Source organism: Microplitis demolitor, chromosome 9 (assembly GCF_026212275.2).
Source record: "Microplitis demolitor isolate Queensland-Clemson2020A chromosome 9, iyMicDemo2.1a, whole genome shotgun sequence".
Lineage (NCBI taxonomy): Eukaryota > Metazoa > Arthropoda > Insecta > Hymenoptera > Braconidae > Microplitis > Microplitis demolitor.
The window spans coordinates 8,559,370-8,583,044 of NC_068553.1; the positions used below are offsets into that span (position 1 = coordinate 8,559,370).

At 30.1% G+C, this 23,675-nt stretch overlaps 4 protein-coding genes across 6 annotated transcripts in view; 2 read left to right on the forward strand and 2 right to left on the reverse strand.

Moving 5' to 3' along the window:
* Positions 1-15,725, forward strand: part of LOC103576305 (protein kinase C and casein kinase substrate in neurons protein 2) — a 160,070-nt gene extending 144,345 nt beyond the window's left edge. For all 3 annotated transcript variants that reach the window (XM_053742103.1, XM_053742104.1, XM_014440621.2), the window contains exons 7-9: positions 14,945-15,102; positions 15,221-15,381; positions 15,460-15,725. In XM_053742103.1, the coding sequence (XP_053598078.1) occupies positions 14,945-15,102; positions 15,221-15,381; positions 15,460-15,572 (432 nt within the window). In that variant the 3' untranslated portion in view covers positions 15,573-15,725. The remainder of the gene's footprint in view (positions 1-14,944; positions 15,103-15,220; positions 15,382-15,459) is intronic.
* A 2,532-nt stretch (positions 15,726-18,257) lies between these two features.
* Positions 18,258-21,191, forward strand: LOC128668677 (uncharacterized). Its single transcript, XM_053742108.1, has 2 exons — positions 18,258-20,972; positions 21,111-21,191. The coding sequence occupies exon 1, from the start codon at positions 18,827-18,829 to the stop codon at positions 20,510-20,512; it is 1,686 nt and encodes a 561-aa protein (XP_053598083.1). The 5' UTR covers positions 18,258-18,826; the 3' UTR covers positions 20,513-20,972; positions 21,111-21,191.
* Positions 21,192-21,211: 20 nt separating this feature from the next.
* LOC128668530 (probable cyclin-dependent serine/threonine-protein kinase DDB_G0292550) lies at positions 21,212-22,807 on the reverse strand (the record flags this gene model as incomplete). The annotated part of the gene is made up of 1 exon (XM_053741687.1): positions 21,212-22,807. A coding segment is annotated over one exon (1,596 nt), but the record flags the coding sequence as incomplete, so codon positions are not given.
* Positions 22,808-23,418: 611 nt separating this feature from the next.
* The window catches only part of LOC128668531 (putative uncharacterized protein DDB_G0286901), a gene marked incomplete at both ends in the record, with an annotated part of 921 nt that continues 664 nt past the window's right edge, over positions 23,419-23,675 (reverse strand). The window contains one exon of the mRNA XM_053741688.1: positions 23,419-23,675. This exon is cut by the window's right edge and continues 10 nt beyond it. Coding sequence (XP_053597663.1) covers positions 23,419-23,675 — 257 coding nt within the window.

The window sequence follows — 23,675 nt, forward strand, 5'->3', positions numbered from 1 at the left end:
TGGGGCGAACAGTAAATCCGCTACTCCTGCCAGATCAACACCATCTACATCTACTGGTTCGCTAGCTACGTCGCTTTCACTCCTAAAGATCGTACGAGTGAACCGGGCTTGTGTCCAATCTGCAAGGAGAAGCACTTCGTTCTCTTTTGCCCCAGCTACCAGAAGGCGTCGCCACAGAACAGAAGAACGATCGTCTAGCATTACCGTCTCTGTTTTCACTGTTTTAGACGCCACTGCTACGCTGACTGCAGGACTAAACAGACGTGCTGCCATTGTGATCAACCACATCACACGTCAACGCACATTGACGATGGTGCTACCGCTAAACCAGTACTGGACGCCTTTGTAGCTGACCCTGGTAACAAATAGTTCCAATGTTGGAAACTTTGTTTTGAATTCACTAACTTAGTCTGCTTTCGGCTCATTCGCTCAATGTATTACTCGCTACCGCTATTGTAAAGTTGCATTCGCGAACAGGAAGTACATGTACTGCCCGTGTACTTATTGATCAAGGATCGGAGTTATTCTTTGTGACGCATTCGCTAATCAAGAAGCTGGATATTCAACTCAGTAAAGCAGCTGTACCATTACGTGGGATTGGTAATGTGTCAGCTGGGCATTCGCTTGGGTCATAAAAGATGACGCTGCATTCGCTACACAGCAACGCTTCTATTGCTATCCAAGCTCATGTGCTTGCTCTATTGACGGTGAACTTACCGTCATTTACGCTAACTAAGCAGAAATGGCCGCATATAACTGGGCTACAACTCGCTGATCCAGACTTCTTGATACCACGACCTATTGACATCATTCTGGGTGCAGCACATATAATCAACGCTAAAATAAGGAAAAGTAGTGACAATGACCCAATCGCTCAGTCAACATCGCTTGGCTGGATCATCAATGGATCTGTAGACACCGCTACATTAAAATTGACCGCTTATGGTCATCATGTCACTGTTGATGATCAACTACAAGACTTGTTAAGCAAGTTTTGGCATCAAGAAGAGCCACAGACAGAATTCGCTACTCGCTATACTGGAGAAGAAGAAGAGTGTGAACAAAACTTTGTCAATACACACTATAGACAGTCTGATGGTCGATATATTGTTCACTTGCCACTTAAATCTTCGCCAAGTCAACTGAGTGATTCGCTCAGAGCTGCACAATACGCCTTATTACGTCTTTGCAAACGATTGGAGGGTGATCCAGTCTACAAGAAGTTGTACTTCGACTTCCTGAAGAAATATGAAGAGTTGGGACACATGAAACGCATTAAATTAAAGGATTTACCACCGAACAGCTACCTGTTGCCTCATCATGGGGTTCTAAAAGACCAGAGCTCTACCACCAAGCTCAGGGTGGTATTTAATGGTTCATGGAAAACTACATCTGGCGTATCAGTAAACGAAATACTTCATGTGGGTCCCAGAATTCAAGTTGACATCAGTGACGTACTTATTCGCATCCGCTGCCATTGCTATCTATTCGCTACTGACATGAAAAAAATGTTTCGTCAGATCGCAGCGGACAAGAAAGATCATCATCTACAGTGCATACTCTGGTTTGACGAAGATGACATCCCAATAGTATTTGCACTCGCTACTGTTACATATGGAACAACATCAGCTCCATATCTCGCTGGAAGAGCGCTTTTACAACTCGCTGAATATGAAGGAAATAAATTTCCGAAGGCTGTCGAACCGCTAACTAATACACGTTACGTTGATGACATCTATGGAGGTGCAGATGAACTCGCTGAGGCAATCCAAGTCGCTCTCGACACAAAAAATATGTGTGCCACAGGATGTTTTCCGCTTGCCAAGTGGGCAAGTAATTCAACCGAATTACTCTCTCAAGTCGCTACTGGAAGCTCCAACATTTCGCTAGTGTATACAAAACACTAGTTGCACCACTGAAGCTCATAACTAAACCAAGAATGGAACTCAATGCCGCTGTCTTACTTGCTCAACTGGTACTTTACGTAAAGAAAGTCTTGAAACTTGAAAATGTACCAATTTTCTTGTAGACAGACTCCGCTGTATCCTTAACGTGGATACGAAACAACACAGATAGATGGAAAGTCTACATTCGCAATAGAGTTACCAAGATTCAAGAATCGCTACGAAGTGTCAACTGGGATTTTGTTCCTGGGAAACTTAACCCAGCTGACTGCGCTTCAAGAGGTTTAACAGCAGCCAAACTAGAACAGCATTCGCTTTGGTGGACGGGACCAAAGTGGCTCAGTCAATCAATAGAAAACTGGTCATCTTTTGACATCCCTACGCAGACGGTATCACATCTTGAAGAACGTCCAGGTCTGGTTTTTACCATCTTAAAGGCAGATTCACACCCGCTATACACGCTACTGGATAAATTCTCTAAGTTGTCACCGTTAATTCGCACTCTAGGAATCTGTCTTCGTGCCATCGCTAAATTTGAAAAAGTGCCACAGTCCACACTGGCCACACCACTCTCTACAGTTGACCTGGAACTCGCTAAGACTTTGCTGATCAAGTATACTCAAAGTCAGTACTATTCAGTACTATTGAAAGATAGTGATTCTCTACATCGAAATTATCGTCTCGCTAAATTGATTCCCTACGTCGGTTACAACGGAGTACTCAGAGTCGGCGGTCGCTTGGAGAATTCGCTGCTGGATGATGAACAGAAAAATCCAGCCATTTTACCAAGGTCATCACGCTTAAGTACGCTATTGATAGATCATTCGCATCTGAGAACATTCCACAGGGGAACTCAATTGACTCTCGCTGATCTACGGAGGACTGTCTGGATAGAAGGTGGTCGAGTTCAAGACAGATCACACATTCTTCGCTGCGTCGTGTGCACGAGACATAGAGGTGTTCGTGCACAACAATTAATGGGACAATTGCTATCCGCTCGTGTAAGACCATCAAAAGCATTCTTACACACTGGAATAGACTACGCTGGGCCAGTAATACTGAAGACTCCAAGGTCGAAGTGCCAAAACCTATAAAGGATGGATCGCTGTATTTGTATGTCTCGCTACATCCACTATACAGATTGAAATTGTCACCGATTACTCTACTGATGCTTTCGTCGCAGCATTTCGAAGATTCACTAGTCGAAGAGACACCTGCAGTACCCTATACTCGGACTGTGGTACAAATTTTATAGGAGCAGACGTCACGCTAACGAAAGAATACGCAGCAGAATCGAGACAGCTAAAGGAACTTCAGTATTTACTCGCTACAGACTGCACAGACTGGAAGTTCAACCCGCCAAGCGCTCCCCACTTTGGTGGCAAGTGGAAAGCAGCCGTAAAGTCAATCAAGTTTCATCTCATACGAACTATTGGTAAATCGCTATTCACTTACTACCAACTCGCTACAGTCTTAACACAGATTGAGGCTGTGTTAAATTCAAGACCGATCGCTCCGCTATCTGAAGATCCTGCAGATTTAACCGCTCTAACTCCTGGACATTTTCACATCGATAAACCGCTAATCGCTGTACCTGGGCCTGCGCTAATGGAAAACAATTCAGCTACGTTGTCACGCTGGCAACAACTACAACAAATGTTCCAGAGATTTTGGAGTAGATGGTCATCGGAGTACCTGCAACGTCATCAATCAATATCCAAGTGGCATAATCCTCAAAATAACATCAAAGTGGGTTCATTAGTCTTGTTGACTGATGAAAGATTCCCACCGTCGAAATGGCCGCTTGCTCGAGTACTCGCATTACATCCAGGCAGAGATGGCCTGACTCGAGTAGTTACGCTGAAGACCGCTTCCACGGAACTACTCTGACCAATCGCTAAACTGTGTGTACTACCAGTTCACTCTCTAGAAGATAATCCAGTCGACACCGTCGCCAGTGCTGGGGAGAATGTTCAGTCACGAGCTTGACTAATTTGAATCAAGCTTCGTGCATTTCCGCTAAGTCCGGGAGTTGCCGAACTCGCTACTGACTGAAGGTCAGAATAGTGCCGGGTCACTCTCTATTCGGGCCCGGTACATACAATGTCTAACTCAGGACCGTGTCAAGACGCTTTGAGAACCCGCTACAAGCTGGCCAATCATATAATTCGTTTTATATTGGTCAGCCAACGAGAGAGTTCGCTATCAACTGCTTCCTGTTGGCGCGCTTTTAAGCCAATGGGAAAATTCGTTATATGCAGCGAGGCTGCCATGTCGACACCAAGCTTCTCGACGACTCAACGACGCTACCATCTTCAATTATTCTACAACGTGCTTTGCTACTTGCAACCTCGTGCTCTTGAAACCGCTTTGCTATTATTAATTCTTTTGTGATATTAAACTAAACCGCTACGCTAATTTCTCTCAATATTTAGTCAGTAAATTAAGGATGCTATTTATTGAGAATAAAGAAATTTTTATTCTCGTGTAACTAGTATTTCTATTAATTTCCTTGTCTTTTATATACGTGAATCTTATTATCAAAGTTGCATTCACTATTAAGTATAAGTTCTTACAATTTAAGGTGTAAATAAGTGAAATAAATCTCTAATTTATTTCTCTATAAAAACAGTGTAATTTTTAATTGTTTAATTTCTCACACCTAAATCAGATCCACTTAGTATATTCGCTCATTTTACACACTGAATTTATCGAAATGAATATTCGTTACGTAGTCTATATGCTAAATTTTAAAATTTTTACGATAAAAAAAGGATGTATATTACGAAAAAATCTCAAATATTGAGGTATAGTGCTGATAACAAAAAATAATTTAAATTTGTAGTTTATTTTTCATTTTCATTTATTAAATACAAAATTTATAAGGTCCGCTAAATAAAAAAAACTCATGCATACATTAAAAAATAAATATACAAACACAAAAAATTAAAGGAACAGAAAAAAAAATCGGTCTATCAGTTGACCTTGCCGGCCAGCCTCAAAACTTCCCGCTGTTTTCGAGCTCGATGAGCTTAGACATTGTTGTGAATACATTTTTAAGCTCTTCGAGCTCGAAATACTTTTGTATGTCGTTGTTTTCGAAAAAAAACGTTTTTCACCATTTTTTCTCCAGCGATATCTCTCAAAAGATTTGACCGATTTAGACGGTTGGGATGGCAATCTATGCGTTTCATTGAGTTCTAGAGCTGATCAGATTTTAAAATTGATTTATCGAGTCGTTTTTGAGAAATTTCAAAAAAACTACACGGAGAAACAAATATAGTAAAATTTACTAAAAAAATATGGGAATAATTACTAAATTTAGATAGTAATCTTGAAACGCTTATGATTTATATGAAAATTTCATAAACAGATAAGTAAATTTTACTATTCCGTTTAGTAAATTTTACTATCCTGTTTAGTAAATTTTACTGTATTAGAATGGAAGAAAATAAAATTAAATTTTATTAGCTTGTAACTTTTTATTATTATTGCTATGATTTTGATTATTATTGCTATTTATGTCATCTGTATTGGTGTAGGTATCGATTTTTGTTTTTTAAAAAATCACTTTGTTTCAACCGAGATTCGAACCCTGATCTCCCGCGCGCGAGTCCTTTTCTATGTCTGACGGCCCGATGTCTCCTTTGACCAAAAGTTTCAGAACTTGTAATACATATTTGTATATGCTATCGCCACTAAATTTTAATTTTATCTATACATAGTAGAATTTACTATACAGATAGTAAAAAAATATAATCGTGTTATCAAAAAATTAATTGCGTATAGTAATTTTCAATATTTTGTATAGTAACAAATCCTATGATGTATTAGAAAATTTACTTTCTGAAATTTGTATTTATTAAAAATACTTATAGTAAAATTTACTATACAGATAGTAAAAAATACAATTGTGTTAGTAAAAAAAACATTACGCATAGTAATTTTTAATGTCTTATTATGTAATTATTACTAACTAGTAAATTTTTCTAAATGTTTAGTAATAATTACAATACAGAATGTATTTTTTCATATTCGTAGTAAATTTTACTTAAGATTGTAATTTTTACTATATTTTTTTCTCCGTGTAATGATCTTTTTTTTTTTTAATTCTTTCGTCAACGGTTTCTCTTGAACGAACAAACCGATCTTGATGGTTGAAGTGACATTTGGCGTAGCTCATAAAGTTTTAGAGCTAATTAAATTTTGGAATCGATCCATCGAGCACATTAAAAATTATCTGAAGAAAAACATTTTTGCAAAAACTTTATTTTTGAAATATTTTTCAACGCACTCAACCGATCAAACTCAATTTTTTACGGCTTTTAGATATTAACAAGCCGCGTCGAATGATACCTTAGCAATCAAAATTGGTTAGTCCGTTTAAGAGTTATATATATTTACATACATACATACGTACGTACACACATACATACACTCGGACATCATCGTGAAATTAGTCCGAATAGCTTCCTAGAACCTCGAAACGTGAAACCTGATAGAAACTCGGTTTTCTAAAATCGAACTGAAACCAATAACTTTCCGAATTTTCGAAAATTTTCCATTATCTCAGCGGGGAGTTTAAAATCGTGCATGCATAAAAAAATAAATACAGTAATGCGAAAAATTAAATGAATAGAAAAAATATATAAATTTTTTTAGTGATTTTGAGAAGGCTGTAACTTTGTGAAAAATGATCGTATTGAGATTTTAAAAAAAGCATTTCATAGCTTAAAATCTTTAGTTTTAGTGCATTTCTATTAAAATTTTTTTAGAGTTCCGGTTATCGCGCAAACATAAGAAATACCGCAAGCCAAAAAATTTCTAAAATTTTTTTTTTTCCAAAGAGCCCACGGACCGTGAAAAAATTTTTTTAACTAAACCAATGCATAAGTCGTTTAGCAAATTTACTCAGCTTCAATTTGGCTTTTTTCAAGCTAGTAGGACGATTTGTCGCAGAGATATCAGCCTTCAAACAAAAAACGATCCTTTTGGCTTTGATCATCGGTTACACAACAATTTCACCGAAGACAAATCGCCCAATCAGACAAAACGCCCCACAGACAAAAGGTCCCACAACAAAATCTCCCAAAGAGTCAATCACAGTTGAAACTCTAAATACGAATGTTGGAGAATATGTAAGGTTGATGATACATGAACCATCGTTTTGATGTTAGACTGACTCGTGTAAACTTAATATCTACCTAATAACTGGTTGATAATTAGTAGATATTGCGTATTAAAATAAGTAATTTGCCGTGTCAATTCACAAACTTATAATCTTTATCAATCATAAGGATTAATAGACATCGAACAACATTAAGTATCATCCAAGATGTGTTGGTGGAATCGTCAGTGAGGCACCTCCAACACATTTTGCCTCATACCTAACACTGAAGTAACCATAAAAATTTTTGCATGGTTTAGACATATACGCCACCTTCCCTCTTACGGTTTTAAATGAAATTATTTATTAAATATTTTTATTTTTATTTAATCTAATACAAGTGGTAAATTACCGACTACATGTAGGTAAATAAACGCTATTTATGTGTACACGGTTGACTTTTTTCACTGTTCAAGTGGCACATCACCATACAAATGCATTTTAAAACCGTCACGAATGGAAATCCTCAGGATCAATAATCCCGGGAATCAATGGTTAGGGGATTTTTTGTCCGGGGCCCAATATCATTAGGCGAACAGTCATGCAACCTTTGATCATCGTTATTTCAGGTACCAATAATCGCACAGTAAATTTAAGGATGGCGTTAAAAACTTGAATGAACTCCCAACAAGACCCTATCATCATGTTTTAACAAAAAAATTTTTTTTATTTTCAAGATCCATTAGAAGTAAGTACAAAAGATAATTTTTTTTGGTTTTTTAGTTAATCAACCGCTACTCTGTAAATATCGATGAAAAAACTAATGTTGCCAGGGACTTTTTTTGCTTAATCAACCCCTAATAACCTTGTAAATTTTCAAATTCATCTATCAAACCTTTTTTTGGGTTATCGATCGAAGTTTAGCTGAACAAATTTCAAAAAAACTCAAAGAAAACAAAAAAATTTTAACTTGTTTTTTGTGGCAGAAAATTATTTTTTTTACATTTTTTGGAAATTTCGCGTTTACTTCTTTATCTCCCACATTTACTGAGTAACCAACGTAAGAATTAAAGAAAAGTAAAAAAAAAAAAAATTTTTTTTCATTCTGATGATCATTACACAATTAAAGGAACAAAACTTGTTTATTTAATTGTTTGGCAAAACTTTGATCGATCACCCCAAAAAAACGGTTCGATAGATCAATTCTAAAATTTACAGGCGTATTAGAGGTTCATTAAGCTAAAAAAGTCCCTGGCAACATTAGTCTTTTCATCAATATTTACAGAGTAGTGGTTAATTTACTAAAAAACCAAGGAAAATCATTTTTTTGTACTTACTTCTAATGGATGTTAAAAATAAAAAAATTTTATTGTTAAAACATGATGATCGGGTCTTGTTCAGATTTTATTCAAATTTTTAACGCCACCCTTAAATTTACTGTGCGATCATTGGTACCTGAAATATCGATGATCGAAGCGAAAAGGATCGTTTTTTGTTTGAAGGCTGATATCTCTGCGACAAATCGTCCTACTAGCCTGAAAAAAGCCAAATTGAAGCTGAGTAAATTTGCTAAACGACCTATGCATTGGTTTAGTTAAAAAAAAATTTCCACGGTCCGTGGGCTCTTTGGAAAAAAAAAAATTTCAGAAATTTTTTGGCTTGCGGTATTTCTTATGTTTGCGCAAAAACAGGAACTCTAAAAAAATGTTGATAGAAATGCACTGAAAATAGAAATTTTAAGCTATGAAATGCTTTTTTTAAAATCTCAATACGATCATTTTTCACAAAGTTACAGCCTTCTCAAAATCACTAAAAAATTTATAAATTTTTTCTGTTCCTTTAATTTTTTGGGTTAGTGTATTTATTTGTTAATGTATGCGTGATTTTTTTTTTGGGGGGGTCACCTTATACATTTTGTATTAAATAAATAAAAATGAAAAATAAAATACAATTTTGAATTATTTTTTGTTATCAGCAGTATACCTCAATATTTAAGATTTTTTCGTAATATATCTCCTTTTTTTATTGTCAATCTTCTAAAATTTAGCATATAGACTACATAACAAATATTCATTTCGATAAATTCAGTGATTAAGTAAATTATATTGATGTAAAACAGCTATGGTAATACATAGACATCTGACTTGGTAGTATCTCAGATTTTTTTATCTGGTGATGTTAGTCCACCATGAATACGTCTGCCGTAATCAATATAAGTTTTTAAGACTATAAGAAATAAAATGTATTATTGGCAGATCTGGTCAATTACGTTCAAAAAAAATTTTTATTTGCATTTTCAAAACTGTCTGCCACAATGTTGAACGTGCGATAATGGTCTGCCATTTTCATTTTCCGTTAATATTAATAATATATTTTGAAATGTCAAAACGGCAGAAGAGGTCAAATGCATTCATAATAAGCCACAAATCGATACCTCTATTACCTGCGCAGTAGCTGTGTCCACTACTTTGGGCTTAGTGAGTCCCCACCTCATGCACGGTAGGTACAGTAGCCTCAATTTACAAAAGCCCAGGTCTGTCCAAATACATACAGGTATCCACTCACTGGCTCTTAGACTATTAAAATTTGGCTGCGTTCATAACTACCGCGGCACTAACTTCAAACAGAAGTATATAAATACTTATTTATTATTATTGTAATTTCTTAGCAGCTCATAGAATATTGAGCTTATCTTTCTTTGAAGGTGATTCATTGGAAGGTGTACATATAATTGAAACGTAAGAATAATAAATAAACTTAGTTTAAAGATGGTAGAAGTAACACCGTAAACGGAACCTCCATCACTAATAAATATTGCAATTATTTAGTATTACATCAAATTCTTAATTATTTGTCAATTCGAAATCATTTTTTATAATTAAAAAATTTGAAATCAGTTTGATCCTGTGCGTCACTTCCAAAACATCCCGCTGTTTTTGAGCACTTAGAGCTCAATAATACTTTTTCACACTAGTATTTTCAAACTGTTCCAGTTAAAAAAAGTTAAGCCATAGATTGGACTACGAAAATTTAATAAAATTAAACATAAATGGAAAAATCGTTTTCTGTTCCATTTTGATCCAATTCAAAATTTCTTTTCAAATACATACAATTATTTCTGATGAACCTTGCGTTTCATAAACAATAATCGTAACGAAAAATTTAAGAATTATTACTTTTTCCGAATTATTTTTGATTATTTGAATTTTCGTAGTGTAAAACAAGGCTACTTTTTTTCGGGTTCTTCGAGCTCGAAAAACCCGATGCAGTAATTAATATTTTTGAACTCAAAGAGCTCAAAAGTGTATTCATAGTAACATTTTCGAGCTCAAAAAAAAGCGAGAAGTTTTGGGGCTGACCTGTAGGATCAGAAGTTTTCCAAATTTTTATTTTTGAGTCATTTTTGTTCAGGAAAGTATTTTCCATTATTTTGTAATGGGTCCACTTATTTTATTGATTAATTGTGGTCGTAATAAAACAAGGGCCCACACGTGTAAAACTTAAGGTGTCTTACGTACCTGTCCAGCTATGCTCACTAATCTCAGGACGAGGATAACTTCTTACTGGAGTATTAAGATTAAGAGAGAGATCTTATACCCAATTTATCAGAAAGGTTGTTATTAATTTAAGTAATTAATATATTTTCATATGAACTATGGCATTTATTCAAACTAAGCCGCTTTACAGAAGAATAATGAAAAGATGAACAATAATTATAAATGACTAATGAAACTTACTCGACTTGACTTCACAAATTTATTACTGACTCGACTAAATTATTAATTATAACGACTTCTCAATCATAAAATATTATTTAAAAAATAAAATAGTTAACCCGACAATAAATAAACGACTCGACTTACTCCAACTACTCCAATCCAAAACCAATCCTTCCTTCCACCGATCCTTTTCCTCCATGACCAAAAACTCCAACCAGTTCCTTCTGTCCACCAATCCATTCCAAGCCTTCCAAATAAACCAGGTCCAATCCACAGTAATTATTAATAATAAAATTGAAATAAACCTAATTAAACTTGAGTAAAATAAGCTTCCACCTGAGGTGGGCTTACATGCTCTTGGCCCATTATAAGTATAACTATCAGTACGTGTAGTAGTAGATGTGGATGGTAGTTGTAGTGGAAACCAAGATGTTAGTGGTAGAGCACGTCCGTCCACGGCGGTTGCTGCAAGCCAAGAGACCAACAGCTCGTCGTCTCTGGGCTTCGTACCTCTCCACTCTGGTTGGCCAACCCCTAAAACCAAACGTCGGAAAACTCGACCGTAGCAACCCCGGCGCATCAGTGACTGTATTTGCTTCAATATTGACAGTTGTTGAAGAAGAAGGGTAGATCTTTTGGCGCGAGTCTTTCAAAATTGAATTTAAATTAAAGTGCGGGAGCATTCCACCCCGTTACAATTGAATGAGCAAATGAGTTGTGCACGTTTGAATTTTCTAACGTGTAATCGATTGTTGAGTGAAAACATCGAAAAAAATCGATGTTTAGTTTTTACCTTATGTCAGTAACACTATTATCCGGAAATTGTACTCTCTTCAAGATGATTTGTTTAGGGGGTTGGGGGAGGCTAAATCGTGAAAAAAACGCTTTTTTACGAATTTTTTTTAGGTGTATGGATTGAACTAATTTATTGCAACCTTTTGAACATTGTTAAGTATAGATTTAACAACGTTAACTAATTTTTTTATGCAAAAGTATTGGACACAGAAGTGACGAAGCTTTTCCCAGAACGTCTTTTAACACGATTTGCGGTGAGCACTGTATCTCAGCTGAAAATTATTGAAAATAAAAAACCACTGAAATTTAGTCAAAGCATTATTAAATCCTTCCCCCAACATTATCTGATTATTTTTTTTTTCATTTTTTGTGGTTATTTAAAGTAAAAACTGCTATATTTGACGAAAATTTGCGCCATTTTGGAGTTAGAAAACCCCCTTGATGTAAAAAAAAATTCTAAAACTCAATGTTGGGGGGCGGTATTTTATACGTAGAAAGTGTGTACCAGTGTATACCTGCACTTCCTTTCCGACCGCCCACAGCTATCGAAGCTACAGTTTTAAAGAAGACTAACTAGTTAATAACTTCGAGAGTTTTGCTCTTATCGACTCCAAATTTGGAGACTATACTCTTAAAATTTGTAGCTATAAGAAAACCAAAAAAAATCTGATTTTTAGCCCAAACCCCCCTTAAGAAAACCGCTAATATTCAAGTCAAATTCAAAAAATACATGGGTTATAGCTGGAAAATAATGCAAAATATTTATTGAAATTGAAATCGTTGGTTTTTTTTTTACCGTAATAAACATACATTTCAATGTTATTGTTATAATAGTAATTTTTCAACATTAAGTAAATTTCTCAACAATTTTAACAATTACTTTTTGAAAATTATTTTTGGATTAATAAATTACTTGAATACAAAATTATAAATTATCCAGTCTTTTCATTTAACGAATTTAAAAATACTAGTTCATTAAGATGTGAACCAGCTAATCTGTTTGTACGTTCCGCTTTTATAACCTCAACTTCAGAAAATAAACGCTCCAATGGAACAGACGTTGCAACAACGCATAATAATTTCATAGCAAGCTCAAATAATTTTGGAAAATCGTTTCTAACCGATTATTCAATAAAAATAGAAAGTTTTCGAAATTCTTTCGGCAACGATTTTTCTTGAACAAATGAACCGATTTTGATGATTTTAGAATATATTCCGAATATATAAATATTAGGGCGCTTCGTTTCCGGCGAAAGTATTTTTCTTGTTGCTCATCACGCAAAATATTGTTTTTTATACTAAAACAAAAATTCCTGCCAAGTTTGAGTTGCTATTTTATTTTTTTGATTGTTAAAATTCCTGTAATTCGGAAACTATGGACTTTAGCGACTGGACTCAAAGGACTTTTTTTGAAGGGAATAAAATTTCCTATGAAATTATCATTTACATTTTTTGGTGTGCATTCATTGGTTTACGTTCTGCAAGCCAATAAAGGTCAATTTATTACGAAAAATGACTTCTTCAGCGGACATCACTGAAACAGCTGGAATTACAGCTAAGTTACTATGGGCACTTTTCAAGAACACCGGATGCCCTTTAATTTGCGACCGAAACTGCGTCGATATCATAGAACGCAGTTGAGTATTAGAAAGTTAAAAAGAAAGTAATTTAATTCACGTGTATTTTAAATGGGAAATCTTTGAAATCAAATGGAAAGTACTTAGGATTGGAATTAAGAGTTCAAACTTGGCAGGAATTTTTGTTTTAGCATAAAAAACAATATTTTGCTTGATGAGCAACAAAAAAAATACTTTCGCCAGAAACGAAGCACCCTAATAAATATATATATATATATATATATATATATATATATATATATATATATATATATATACCGGTACTGTATACTGTACCAATTCTGCTTGATTTCTCACAACTTGTTGAAATTGATAAGCCGCCTCAAACGGCACCTCAAAAAGCCAAATCGGTTCATTTGTTCAAAAGTTACAGAATATTTACATATTTACGTGCGTACGTACTTACATACACACATACATACACTCGGACATCATATTGAATTTAGTCAGAATAGATTTCTAGAATTTTAAAATGTCAAGATTTGCTGAAAGTTCGAATTTTGAAAATTAGATCGAAACCAACAGTTTCCCTTTCTTTTTGAAATTTTCAATTTCCATAAAAGAAAGTTAGAATTTTTTTCGCTTTTTTTTTTAATATATCATTATTTATTAGACTAAATGATCTCAAATTGGCATGGAATCTAAATTTATAAGAACTCTCTCTAATGTCGCAAGAATCATCTAGTACGGTTAATTTACTGAAAAAACAACAAGAGGTTGACACACACTCATACGCACACATTTTTTAAAATATGTCAGAAGTTAAACAAAAATATCCATGACTCTTATTTCCTCTGTAACGATATAAATCTTGTTACAAAATTAAAATTTGAGATGATTTTTATTTTTTTCTTGAATGCATAGAACCTTGAAGGATTAGAAGTAATCATTGACTCCTTCTCGACTGAAATTGCAAATAACATTTGTCTAAACATAGATTCGATACGTATATTACGGAAAACTCAATTCAATTTCTAATGAAATATCTATATCTGAATCATTCAAGTATTTATGTAATCAATCGCTTATTCATTTGGTATTATTTCAAAAATTAATTCTGTAAATGCAGTTATCACGCTAAGTTTCTAAGCTTCGAGTTTGAACTGTTATTTTAAATGTCGTGTATGTGTGCATACACATATGCAGGTTCTCAAACGTAAATTCTTATTTACATTGTTTGAATATATGCGACAAATTTAACGTTTCAGTTAAAAATCAGTTTAATATAGATTTAGACATCACTATTTGATTCATTTTACCGTAGACACGACTGATAACTCAAAAAATAAGTAACTAATACAAAAAAATATTGTTCTGCTCAGTTTTTGAGAGTGTGTAGAAATATTGATTATTTTCGTGAACTAATTGCTGTCAGTTTAAGAATTTTATATTTTAAAACTGCGAATAATCTGTCGGTACTAATTTTCTAATAATCACGAGTATGTGCAGTTAAACACATTTACATATATTTTGCTGGTAAATACCTACCGTTCGATTAAGTAGATGTCTAACGCAAAATGTAAAAATTTATTGTTATGTAGGCAAATTTACCATAAAATGAAATACTCCATGAATTTCGATAATTTACTGAGAATTACGGCAAAATCATCGTAGATTATGTTCATCATGTCATAAATCACAGCCAACTCTCCATAACTTATGATAATTTTCATCGTCAATAGGATTCAGTTGAGTTTCGAAAAAATGATACTGAAGTGATTGTTTGTGTTTCTATTTCAATAGTTTATAACAAATAATCAAATTTTGTATATTGTTCAATAGGATTTTCTACCAGTAAATAAGGCAAGAGTGAAAACGTCCCCACGAATGATCCCATTAGACATCAATCACGCAAGTGGGGGAATAGATACATTGGAGTCTCATACACTTTCTGAAAAATGTCATGACAATAATACCGTGAGCAGAACTTCAGTAGTAACGTAAGTATATTATTTTATGACTTGATATTTGTGATTCAACGCCTTCAGCATTTTAAATATGCAGATTTATTACTCTCAAAAATTTATTTTAAAATGAATATATGATATATGGGAGCAGAAACGGTACGAACGAAAAGCAAGAATCAAATCCTTTTGATGAAGAAGATTGGGATGAGGATGTAGGTGAAGCACTTGTTGACACTGGAGAACCTGGAGTTCCGGTACGTGCTCTTTACGATTACGAAGGTGCAGAAGCGGACGAATTAAGTTTTAAACAAGGTTATTATATAATTCTTAATTGATTTGTTAAGATTTTGTACTGATCAGATTACTAATTATTAAAAAACAAATTAACAGGTGAAATTTTTGAAAAGTTAGAAGATGAAGATGAACAAGGCTGGTGTAAGGGAAGGAAAGATGGAAGGGTTGGACTCTATCCAGCTAACTATGTAGAAATGATATCAGAATGAACACTTAGACAAAATCGAAGATAAATGTGCATTTAAGAGAAAAAACGATAACGTGAAGGTTAATATTTCCAACAGAAAATAAAAAATAGAAATAATAGGAACGATAAATGTTAACAATATAAATAAAGCAGAAAGCTAGAGTTTTAAAAAAATTTTATTCGATTCCAAAAGTTGTTAAGTCTATTATTAAATTATGAACAAATATTGTTTTCTTCTTATTAAGATTATTATACTATTGACAATTCATTTCTGGCGAGAGTATTGGAAAAGCGCAGCTAACATCAGAGTGTTCCGATACATATCAGAACTAAAGAAGGTCCTGAATATTGATTGTTGTTATTATTATTATTTCTTTTTTTAGTTGAATGCTCAGGGGGTTATCCCCGGTAATCCAACTCTACCGAGGGCCTCACCTGAGCGCAAAATTCTTACTGCTGCAATGGTTCATCAACAAGATGTTCAGCATGCGCAGCAGGCCAAGTTTCGTTGCCTTAGGAGACGAAAGGATCCAAGAATGACAGCCTTTTGCATCCGCGATGCCAAAAACTCAATTTGCGATAAACAAGTTGAGATTTTAGCCGATGCAGACACAAAAGTCTGTTTCATCCCTCCTAGAACGCCAACAATAAGTACGACAAGCTTGATACAGTAGCCTGGGTAAAGTTTGCCAATTTCAAATAGGAGATCCCGATATATCTCGTGTTTGTGCTCTTCTTTAATCGTGATGTTATATTCAGCTGGAGCTGAAAACTCAATAACATAAATGTTATGAACGGTTTTATCGAAGAGCACAATATCAGGTTTATTGTGGTCGATTTTCCGCGTTGTTGCGAATGGCACGTTCCAATAAATACGGCAACGGTCATTCTCAACAACTTGCCGAATATCTCTTGGCCGATAAGGCAGCATTGGTGTTTTATCGATACGGTACGTATGTCTAAGGTGGTATTAGAGTACTCGCAGAGCAGCATTGTGACGCTGAACGTATGCACTTCTTGCCAGCACAGGGCATGCTGACAAGAGATGCATAAGCGTCTCTGGATGTTGCTTACACACCCTACACAGTGTGTCGGGTAGCTGCATATGGAGAATTTCAGCACGGTATTCGAGGGTGTTGATTACGCCATCTTGGCAGGCAAAAATATACCCTTCGGTCTCGGACATTAGGCCAGCGGACTTAAGAAGGGAAACGTCAGCTGGGTAGACAAGCCATGGCCACACACGTGTTTAAAGAACACGCTATGCATGGTCTTGTTCATGTGTGTACTGAGCAGTTTTTGTTGCTCGGCGTTCCTGATGGCCCCCTTAAATTCCTCCTTAGGGAGGTCAATAAGAGGGTTTACTCATCCGAGACCAAGGAATTTCACCGCGTACATTGCCGCCTTATATAGGAATGCTCACTTATGCCCGTTTTCATGACGATGAAAAATTTGCAAAAGGAAGTCGCTATCATCGGCAGTAAAATTAACAACTTCGAATGTTATACCCAAAACCAAACCATCATGTAGACACTCCAAGCTTTGTAGACCTCTCTCTCCGATGTACCGGCAAAGGTATAATCTGGTGACTGAGGATTTAGGGTGCATGCTCCGATTCATATTCATGACTTTCCGTGTCTTAATATCGAGGTCTCTGAGCTCTGTTCGGGCCTATTCAAGGACACCGAAAGAGTAAAGGAGTACCGGGACAGCAAGCATGTTTGTTGCGGCGACTTTGTTTTTCCCAGAAAGTTCTGATGACCAGATTTTCCACAGCCTCCACACATACTCGCTGCAGAGAGTCATTTTGATTTAAGAGCGGTCCTGCATAGGACTTCCGTCAATCCCCAGATATTTGTACGACTCTCCGGCGTCAAGATGGTCAATGACGCTCCCATCTACTAACTTGATATTTTTGAGCGAATCACAGCAGTTACCCTTCACCAGATTAACTACTGCGCACTTGTCCAACCCAAAAGCTATGCTGACATCCCAGGTATACTCACCTACGATATTCACGGCTGTCTAAAGGTGTTCCTCATCGGAGCATATATCGTCAGATCATCCATGTAGAGTAAATGGGTGATTGAACATTTCCGATCAGTTAGTGGGCCCACTGAATATCCACGGGTATGACGTAGAGCAACAAATATTGGCAGCAGTGAGATGCAAAACATTATTATTATTGTTATTATTATAATTATTATTATTATTATTATTAATGTTATAATTATTATTATTGTTGTTGTTATCGTTATTATTATTGTTATTGTTATTGTTATTATTATAGCGATTATTATTGTTATTATTGTCATTATTATTATTATTATTGTTATTAGTGTTATTATTGTTATTATTATAGCGATTATTATTGTTATTATTGTCATTATAATTATTGTTATTATTGTTATTAGTGTTATTATTGTTATTATTATTATCATTGTTATTATTATTGTTATTGTTATTATTGTTATTGTTATTATTATTGTCATTATTGTTATTATTATTGTTATTGTTATTGTTATTGTTATTGTTATTATTATTGTTATTGTTATTATTATTGTTATTATTATTGTTACTATTATTGTGATTATTGTTATTGTTATTATTATTGTTATTCTAAGATGACTTTAATTTACGATCAGACTTTTTTATTATTGTTATTATCGTTGTTGTTATTATTATTGTTATTATTATTGCTATTGTTATTATTATTATTGTTATAATAATAATAATAATAATAATAATAATAATAATAATAATTATTATTCTGATTCTCTCTTGTATAGACAATTAAAACACAACGCAACATTCAATAGTATACAAAAACACATAAAAGAATCTAATATAAACAAAAATAGAACCAACAATAACACAATTTCAAACAAAATTTCACTCTTAAAAAACAATAACAATAGTACAAATACAATAACAAATTACAATAATAATGTAGACACAAACAACCAACAAGTTAACTTCAAAAACAACTGGCTAATTAATAAATCTAATATCAACATTCCAGATAATATAAAAACAATATTACAACTAGGCCACAAACATTGCATTCCGTACACTAAAGATACATTTCCAACTTACCAATTTATTGCCGATTTTGAAAAAAACATTCACTTAATAGACCAAGACAAAAGAGAACAGGAAAGAAATAAATTCATACAGACATTAAACACAACAAAGAACAACCTTAAATCCACTGCAGACAATAATAACATCGATACAATATCAATAAAAAAGTTTCTAAAAGATAATCCTAACGTTATGGTAACTAGAGCAGATAAAGGTAATATAACAGTAGTACTAGAAAAAACAGATTACAATAGAAAAGTAACAGAATTATTAGAAGACAATAAATTTTATGAAAAAGTTAAACACATAGATTACAATAGACTATTACAAAGAAAAAACAATGACCTTGTCAACACTTGGCTTAGACTAAAACACATTGACAAGGACACAAAAAATTTCCTTGTTACTCACAATAGTACATTACCAAGAGCATACGCATTACCTAAAATTCATAAACCTAACATGCCCTTTAGAATTATCATCTCTTCAATAAACTCACCGATTTACAATCTAAACAAATGGTATACAAATATTTTAAACCAAACAAGAAAAAAACAACCTACTGATGTCAAAAACAGTTTTGAATTTAAAAAAGAAATAGACAAACTTAATAACATTCCTTTAGATTACACATTAATATCCCTAGACGTAGTATCATTATTTACAAACCTACCATTAAAATTAGTTAAAGCTATTTTGAGAAAAAATTGGGACAGAATATCAAAAATTACTAAATTACCAAAGACACATTTTTTCAATGGTTTAGATTTGTGTTTAGATAATACATATTTTACATTTCAAAATACTATATACAAACAAAAATTTGGATCACCAATGGGTGCTCCAATATCACCAATACTAGCAGATTTCGTAATGGACCATTTAGTTGAAGATAGGTTAAACAAAATCACCTTTGATATTCCGTTTTTTAAGAGATATGTGGATGACATATGCACTTGTATTCCAAAAGACAAAATAGACGAATTTCTAAGAATATTCAATAGCTATCAAGAAAAATCCTTACAATTTACAATAGAATTAGAAAACAATAACGAAATTAGCTTTCTGGACACTAAATTAATCAAACAAAACAATAGACTCATAACAAATTGGTATAGAAAACCGACTTGGTCGGGACGCTATATCAACTTTAATTCCAATCATCCATTATCTCAAAAAATCGGAATAATATATCACTTAGTAGACAAAGCCTTTTATCTAGGTGATAAACAATTTAACAATCAAAACTTGGAAATTATAAAAAAAACATTATTACATAACGACTTTCCGGCAGAATTCATTTCAAATAAAATAGATAAAAGATGGAAATTTTTAATAGACAAGAAAAACCGCAAACCAATTCAAACAAAAAACACAAATCTAGACTATTCAAAAACTGTCAGCTTCAATTACAATCCATCGACAAATAGGATAATTAAAAACATATTCAGCAAATATCACATTCCCATTGCTTTCAAAAACAATGATAATCTATTGGAATATTACAATGATGGTAAAGATAAAATAGACAAAGATTTAAAATCCGGCCTCATATACCAAATTAATTGTTTAGATTGTAACTCAGCATATATCGGACAAACAGGTAGATGGATTAAAAGCAGAGTCTCAGAACACAAAGTAGATATCAAAAAACCAAGTCATTTACACACACAACTAACAATACACAGACTAGATTACGACCACAATTTTGATTTTGACCACTATAAAATTCTTAATTACGAAAATAACTACAACAAAAGGAAAATTTTAGAAAGTATCTATCTAGAAAAACACAAAAATATCGTTGTCAATAAAAGAAAAGATACAGAACATATAAATAGTAATTACTCTGCTTTAATCATTAACTCGCACATATAATATTATTTAAAACCTAATCAACGATAGTTACCATACAGAAATTTATAATATTCACAACTGATTATCTAGAAATACTACATACAGAAAAATAATATTTACCATACAATATTAAAGAAATCGACATTATCTACGAGCACCCGCTGTTGGTTGTGGATATAGTAGGCGTTTGTGTTGACTGTGTGTATTTATCCATATACACACATCCGAAAGCATCCACTTAGTGCATTTGCAACCGCATGGTGATTAGTAGATTGTTGATTAAAAACAAGTTATAACAAAAACACTTGAAAAATAATGGACAAAAAAATATTTAGATATTTAAAAATATTGAAACAGGAATTATATACAACAATAATCACTTCTAAATTAAAACTTTATGTAAATAAAACACATAACCTACAAATTATATTATTGTAAATACAAACTAAATTATTATTAATATTGACATCAACAAAATATTGTAAGTTGATCTAGATCATAATCATTTTTACCAAAATTATACGACTAAATACTAATAATTGTTAAACCTAATTAATATATTTTTGTACAATGCTTATATTATAATTAAACAAAATTTTAATGTAACTTTTTTATATAGATATGGGTCTGATGATGTTAATTACCATTAACGAAACGTTACCCGCTAAATAAATTAATTGATGTCAATTCAGAAGATCAGTAAAGCCGTTGTTCCTTCATTTAAACATTATTATTATTATTATTATTATTATTATTATTATTATTATTATTATTATTATTATTATTATTATTATTATTATTATTATTATTATTATTATTATTATTATTATTATTATTATTATTATTATTATTATTATTATTATTATTATTATTATTATTATTATTATTATTATTATTATTATTATTATTATTATTATTATTATTATTATTATTATTATTATTATTATTATTATTATTATTATTATTATTATTATTATTATTATTATTATTATTATTATTATTATTATTATTATTATTATTATTATTATTATTATTATTATTATTATTATTATTATTATTATTATTATTATTATTATTATTATTATTATTATTATTATTATTATTATTATTATTATTATTATTATTATTATTATTATTATTATTATTATTATTATTATTATTATTATTATTATTATTATTATTATTATTATTATTATTATTATTATTATTATTATTATTATTATTATTATTATTATTATTATTATTATTATTATTATTATTATTATTATTATTATTATTATTATTATTATTATTATTATTATTATTATTATTATTATTATTATTATTATTATTATTATTATTATTATTATTATTATTATTATTATTATTATTATTATTATTATTATTATTATTATTATTATTATTATTATTATTATTATTATTATTATTATTATTATTATTATTATTATTATTATTATTATTATTATTATTATTATTATTATTATTATTATTATTATTATTATTATTATTATTATTATTATTATTATTATTATTATTATTATTATTATTATTATTATTATTATTATTATTATTATTATTATTATTATTATTATTATTATTATTATTATTATTATTATTATTATTATTATTATTATTATTATTATTATTATTATTATTATTATTATTATTATTATTATTATTATTATTATTATTATTATTATTATTATTATTATTATTATTATTATTATTATTATTATTATTATTATTATTATTATTATTATTATTATTATTATTATTATTATTATTATTATTATTATTATTATTATTATTATTATTATTATTATTATTATTATTATTATTATTATTATTATTATTATTATTATTATTATTATTATTATTATTATTATTATTATTATTATTATTATTATTATTATTATTATTATTATTATTATTATTATTATTATTATTATTATTATTATTATTATTATTATTATTATTATTATTATTATTATTATTATTATTATTATTATTATTATTATTATTATTATTATTATTATTATTATTATTATTATTATTATTATTATTATTATTATTATTATTATTATTATTATTATTATTATTATTATTATTATTATTATTATTATTATTATTATTATTATTATTATTATTATTATTATTATTATTATTATTATTATTATTATTATTATTATTATTATTATTATTATTATTATTATTATTATTATTATTATTATTATTATTATTATTATTATTATTATTATTATTATTATTATTATTATTATTATTATTATTATTATTATTATTATTATTATTATTATTATTATTATTATTATTATTATTATTATTATTATTATTATTATTATTATTATTATTATTATTATTATTATTATTATTATTATTATTATTATTATTATTATTATTATTATTATTATTATTATTATTATTATTATTATTATTATTATTATTATTATTATTATTATTATTATTATTATTATTATTATTATTATTATTATTATTATTATTATTATTATTATTATTATTATTATTATTATTATTATTATTATTATTATTATTATTATTATTATTATTATTATTATTATTATTATTATTATTATTATTATTATTATTATTATTATTATTATTATTATTATTATTATTATTATTATTATTATTATTATTATTATTATTATTATTATTATTATTATTATTATTATTATTATTATTATTATTATTATTATTATTATTATTATTATTATTATTATTATTATTATTATTATTATTATTATTATTATTATTATTATTATTATTATTATTATTATTATTATTATTATTATTATTATTATTATTATTATTATTATTATTATTATTATTATTATTATTATTATTATTATATTATTATTATTATTATTATTATTATTATTATTATTATTATTATTATTATTATTATTATTATTATTATTATTATTATTATTATTATTATTATTATTATTATTATTATTATTATTATTATTATTATTATTATTATTATTATTATTATTATTATTATTATTATTATTATTATTATTATTATTATTATTATTATTATTATTATTATTATTATTATTATTATTATTATTATTATTATTATTATTATTATTATTATTATTATTATTATTATTATTATTATTATTATTATTATTATTATTAT

What these genes read in the sequence shown, in the direction of transcription:
- LOC128668677 (XM_053742108.1), top strand. Translation starts at nt 18,827, where the DNA reads ATGGTAACTAGAGCAGATAAAGGTAATATAACAGTAGTACTAGAAAAA.